Below are 5526 nucleotides of genomic sequence, written 5' to 3'. Positions count from 1 at the left end.
TATTAAATATTTGGTGAGATTAGTTTTATTTAATGAGATGTTATAACTCGTTTAAGAAATATCTGGGTTTGATATGACCCATACCCGTGAATTCGGGTCAAATGCATGAGAAGCATCCATTTAAAAATCAAGCAAATCTGGCGACTCCAAAAAAGGAGGAGCGACCACATCGCGACACGTAGGATTTTTGGGTTTTCGTTTATATATATTATAGATTATAGATAATATAAGATTTAATAATAATAATAATAATAATAATAATAATAATTACTTTTGGTTCGATATTCCGCGTTTTAAAGCAGGATTCCATCCATCCCTCCCATGTGACTGTGGAAAGAAAGCTTTTGACTCAATCTTTCTCTTTTCTTCGATCTGCACACTACACCATCAGTACGATTCTCTTCCTTTTTACTTGTTTAGTTTCATGTTTTTGATTCATGTCAACTGTTTCTTACAATCAATTCTTCGTCTAATTAGGGTTTCAATTCGAACAGCATTAGGGTTCATATTCTACACACACTAAGTAAATTTGGGGGTTTTGTGAATGGAGTATAATATTAATAAGTCCCCAAACCCTAGCGGCACTTCACTTCCTCCATCCGGTAGGCATTCCGCTCATTTACCCCCATCAGGAAACAACTTCCCGGTCAAATCAGAACCATCCTCGGTGTCCCCGATTGGCGCCCGGTTCAGTCATGACGTCAGCAGGATGCCAGATAACCCGCCCAGGAACACGGGCCATCGACGGGCTCATTCCGAGATTCTCACCCTTCCGGATGATATCAGCTTCGATAGTGATCTTGGTGTTGTGGGCGGGTTCGAAGGGCCTTCGTTTTCCGATGAGATTGATGAAGATTTGGTTTCGATGTACCTTGATATGGATAAGTTCAACTCGTCTTCTGCGACTTCGACGTTTCAAGGCGGTGAGTCTTCGTCTGCTGCTGCTGCGGTTCCGGTTTCTGCGGGTTTGGCAGCTGGTGTTGAGAGCTTTGGCCCGTGGTCGAGTGAGAGGCCTAGAGTTAGGCACCAGCATAGTCAGTCCATGGATGGGTCGACTACGATTAAGCCCGAGATGCTGACTTCTGGTTTGGAAGAGACTTCGTCTTCTAATGCGAAGAAAGCGCTCTCCGCTGCCAAGATTGCTGAGCTGGCACTTGTTGACCCAAAGCGGGCCAAACGGTAACCAATTAAAAGTTTATGTTTTTTCTGAGTGTATATTATTTAGTTCAACTTAATGTCTTTGTGAACAGCGCTTTGACTTGTATTTCATTTATGTATAATTTAGGATATTGGCGAATAGGCAGTCAGCTGCAAGGTCAAAAGAAAGAAAGATGAGGTACATTGCAGAGCTTGAAAGGAAAGTTCAGACACTGCAAACCGAAGCAACTTCATTGTCTGCTCAGCTCACTCTTTTACAGGTTTGTCCACTCTTCAAGCTCTAACAGACTGCTGAGCTGGTAGTTTTAACGCATTTATGTACATTGATTTGATGTGGGTCATGCTTTATCTTTAACAAGTCAAACGTGTGTGGCTAAAGATTTAACATGAATGAAAACAGGGCAAATAGGTCAAGCTGGTCAAAAGCCATTGAGAATTTATACAAATGCATAAGTTTGTAAAAAAAAATTAGACTGTTATGTTTAAAAGAATAAGTTTGTAATCAAGGTTATCATTTTACTTCATTAGTTGTTTTCTAAAATTTAAATATGTAAATGAAAACTGTTTTATCGTTTTTACTATACTTATAGTACCTGTGTTGACCCTTCCTCTCAGGCGATCAGCTCATTTATAATCCAAGGCTAGCCGGCTTCGACTTGCTTATTTTAATGAGCTGAAATGTTGAGCTCGGATTCAGCTCGTCAAAAGCTTGAGCCAGAATTTATAATTTCTATATATATGTGTGTGTGTGTGTGTGTGTAGAATTGGGTTATAGTTTGTTTATATTGAACTTTGGGCTTTAATTGAACTGAGCAAATGAGCGGGCTCAGCCTCAGCTTGTATACAAACTAACTTTTTTCAAGCGAGCTTTGAGCCATGAATTTTTTAAACAGCCCCACCCTTGGGTTTATAAATTGTTTCATTGGTAATACGTATTGGTTCTTTAACTGGTTAAGCTATATCCAAAATGACTGGTTAGTTCTTTTTATGATTGAAGATAATAATATTTTGCATAATTTTATTTATCTTTTTAAAATTTATATTTTTTATTTTTGTGCAGCGAGACACGAGTTGCCTGTCATCTGAAAACAGTGAGTTGAGGCTGCGTTTACAAACCATGGAGCAACAGGTTCACTTGCAAGATGGTAAGTCTACTTTTTTCATTATACTCCTTTTATTAATGTTGTGTAATACTGTAATTGTTATTGGCTTAGAGATACTAAACTCATAACTGTGAAATTATCAAACTGACATTTGTTCAAGGAACTATGATTATGTATAATTGTAATTGTTATTGGCTTAGAAGTTAATAAGTAAAGCATTAGTTACAGTGCCATTAATCAAGGAACTATGATTATGTGCTTGCAGGGGGCTTATTTTTAAATGTCATTCAATGCATAAAACCGTTTTTTAACGGTAATATAGCCTTTTTTGACCGTCTGAAATTGGTTATTGACCATTTTACCCTCCCTAACTAGACTTGGGGAAAAAACCAGTTTCGGACCCGACCCAAAACCGTTCCTACCTGGTGGGATCCATATCTGGTCAGACCTGATAATTCCCACCGGTTCCCCCATTCATTTTTAAAAGTTGCTTCATACCCGGTTTTGGACCTGACTCGATCATAGTCGGGTAGGAACCGCTTTTTTGTTTTTTCCTATTTCTTGTCTTTTCTAAGTGTAGCCATTCTTCTTGGTTGTTTAGACCTTGTTAACCATCCAATCCCATATGAGTATAAATAGTTGTGGAATTGATTGGTTGAGTACCCAACTTGAAAATGCATATACGAATGCCAAAAATACTCTCAGTATAGTCTCATTCTACACTTTTTAGTTTCATCATTTTCTTCTACACTCGTCATGGCCCACTCGAAGTCAACATCATTTGGTGGTGTTGGTTCTTCCACCAACCTTGTTTGAAACACCATTCACGATTCCACGATGAGAATGTTGTTGAAGAATGATGAATCACTCTTTAACAAAGTGCCACAAAACTTGCAACAAGCCTTGGTATCCCCATTTCTCATATCCACCAATTGCACCAAATTGCTATGTTACGATTATGCGGAAGAACCCCGACAACGAACGAGCCGGTGGATGAACCAACACCAACGGATGAAGTTGACTTTAAGTAAGCCATAACGACTGTAGAAGAAAATGAAGAAACTAGAAAGTGTAGAACAAGAGTATTTTAGGCGTTCGTTTATGCTTTTTCGAGTACCAATCCATCCCACAATTATTTATACTCGTTTGGGTTCTTCTTGGACAGTTAAAACGGCCAAAAATCAAAGAAAATGGTTATATATTAGTTAAAAATGGCTAGATTTCTAAAAACAAAAAAAAGGGTAAAAACCGATTCCTACCCGGGTATGGCTGGGTCGGTTTTGAAACCGATTTTTGAAAATGAATGGGGAACCTGGTAAGGATCAGTTTGTATATCGGTTGTGGGTCCCACCGGGTAGGAACCGGATCCGGTTTCTTTGTCCGAGTCTAATACATTTGTTCTGATCTTTCTGTTTTGGATCAAACCAAATGGTTGTGACTTGTTATTGTAGTTGGTCGTCTCCTTTCATCAGTTAAAATATTTATTTGATGTTAGTACTGAAACATGCTTCGTTATTTGATGTAGCTTTAAATGAGGCACTAAAAGAGGAAATCCAGCATCTGAAAGCTGTTACAGGGCAGAACCTTGGAAATGGTGGAGCAGTGATGAACTATCCACCATCTTTTGGATCAAACCACCAGTATTACTCCCCAAATCAAAATCAAGCCATGAACACAATGTTAACCGCACAACAGTTTCAGCAACTCCAGATTCAGTCCCAAAAACAGCACCATCAGTTTCAGCAGCAACAACTCCACCACCACCATCAGCAGCAGCAAGAACAGCATTTGGCACAAAGTGGAGATCTGAAAATGAGAAGCTCTATGAACAGTAAAGAACATGGTTTGGATGGGTCCAAGGATTGAGTAGATAAGTTTGGTTGGTTAAATTTGTGTGGGGTCATTCCGTCAGTCAGATAGAGTAGCTTTTGTTTATATGCATCTTTCAAGACCTCCATGCTAGGTTATTTTACTTGAATTTTAGCTCATGGATGTGTTCAGTATTTTATTAATTTTTTTATTTAATTATTTACTTGGATTTAAGTTAGTATTCTGTAGCATTCATGGTGGACTGAAGTACTGCATGAGTCTTGTAATATACAGCTATGTTTCTATTTTCGTTGTTTTTGTTGTGATTTAGAATTAGTATTATTGGTTGAGGCTAGTTATGAGATTATGATTATAAGCTATGTGTCAAAAGCTTCTTGAAGCACCTCCAACGCGAAGGGTTGTATGGGCCCGTGCGGAAGAGGTGGCCACCAGGTGGAGGAGGGAAGCTGGTGAGGTGGTCGCTCGGTTCGTCTGGTGCACTGTGGATGCTCTTATTGGAGGGGATTTTTACATGACATCCAATTGTCTTTGTTTGCACTTAAAATTTATATCTATACTTGTATATTTATTTTGTATTACGAGCTTAAGATAGTAAATAAAAAATGTCAAAATAGAGTTTACCAAAACGCCCTGATTATCATATACACCCTACACGCGATCAACCTATTTTGCAGCGGGGGTGTAGTGGAGCAGTTAAGCAGTTAGGCCAATAACTGTTTATTAGCAGTAGTATTAGTAGCTCGTGCTTCGATTTATTTATCCGAGTTTGTCATGTGATTGGAGATTGCCCTGCTCGATTTAGGTTGTTCGTTTCTGTATCAAGTATTTTGTTTTAGTTCTATTTTGAGATCTTATCTGTGGTTGCATTGTTAGATGTGCTCAAACTCATTTCAAAGTGTCTATTGTATGTTGCAGCTCCCCTTTTCACGATTGCCAGTTGCTGTGAACGTCTCCGGATTTTATCATATGCTCATTCTACAGCGTAGAGTTGTAGACACACCAGTAAGATGCAATTTTGAGAAATTGGTAAATATGACATTTTATGGTTGCGTTTATAGTGTTTTATAAAGAAAAATATCTAACTATACTATTAAAGCAATAACCTTTAAGTTCATATACCCCCTTCCTATTGGTTGATTCTCATACTTTCCATTTATATCAATGTCTTCTCTAATTTTCAAGTTAATAAAATAAATCAATAATATATTAAATTAAGATTCATCAATGCTATTAAATTATTATCTTTCCTCTTTCCTTTAATCTTTAATTTTTCATTTTGAATACTTAAATAATAATGTAATAATGTAATATTTTAATATTACATTTAGCTAAAAGTGTAAATTTATATTAATTAAATAACAAGACAAAATATTTTATTTAATGTAATATTTTAAAATCGTAGCTATAGTTTGAATTCTCGAAATATTAAGAATTT

General features: G+C 37.2%; 1 protein-coding gene across 1 annotated transcript; it reads left to right on the top strand.

Moving 5' to 3' along the window:
* The first annotated feature begins 399 nt into the window (after window positions 1-399).
* On the top strand, window positions 400-4375 carry LOC143580194 (putative transcription factor PosF21). Its single transcript, XM_077063288.1, has 4 exons — window positions 400-1179; window positions 1286-1418; window positions 2219-2303; window positions 3787-4375. Exons 1-4 carry the CDS (start codon window positions 545-547, stop codon window positions 4125-4127), a joined length of 1194 nt encoding a protein of 397 aa, XP_076919403.1. The 5' UTR covers window positions 400-544; the 3' UTR covers window positions 4128-4375.
* The last annotated feature ends 1151 nt before the right edge of the window (window positions 4376-5526 follow it).

Source organism: Bidens hawaiensis, unplaced genomic scaffold, assembly GCF_021521415.1.
Source record: "Bidens hawaiensis isolate Kalapana, Puna unplaced genomic scaffold, B.hawaiensis_p1.1 tig00030276_1, whole genome shotgun sequence".
NCBI classification, from domain to species: Eukaryota; Viridiplantae; Streptophyta; class Magnoliopsida; order Asterales; family Asteraceae; genus Bidens; species Bidens hawaiensis.
Note: the sequence above shows the minus strand (reverse complement) of the source record. Positions and strands in the feature narration are given on the sequence as shown.

Bases quoted from the DNA above. Each gene is read 5' to 3' on its own strand.
- LOC143580194 (XM_077063288.1), top strand. From the start codon at position 545: ATGGAGTATAATATTAATAAGTCCCCAAACCCTAGCGGCACTTCACTT. The intron at 1,419-2,218 runs GTTTGTCCACTC...ATTTTTGTGCAG, and splicing joins CTCAGCTCACTCTTTTACAG to CGAGACACGAGTTGCCTGTC. The intron at 2,304-3,786 runs GTAAGTCTACTT...TATTTGATGTAG, and splicing joins ACAGGTTCACTTGCAAGATG to CTTTAAATGAGGCACTAAAA.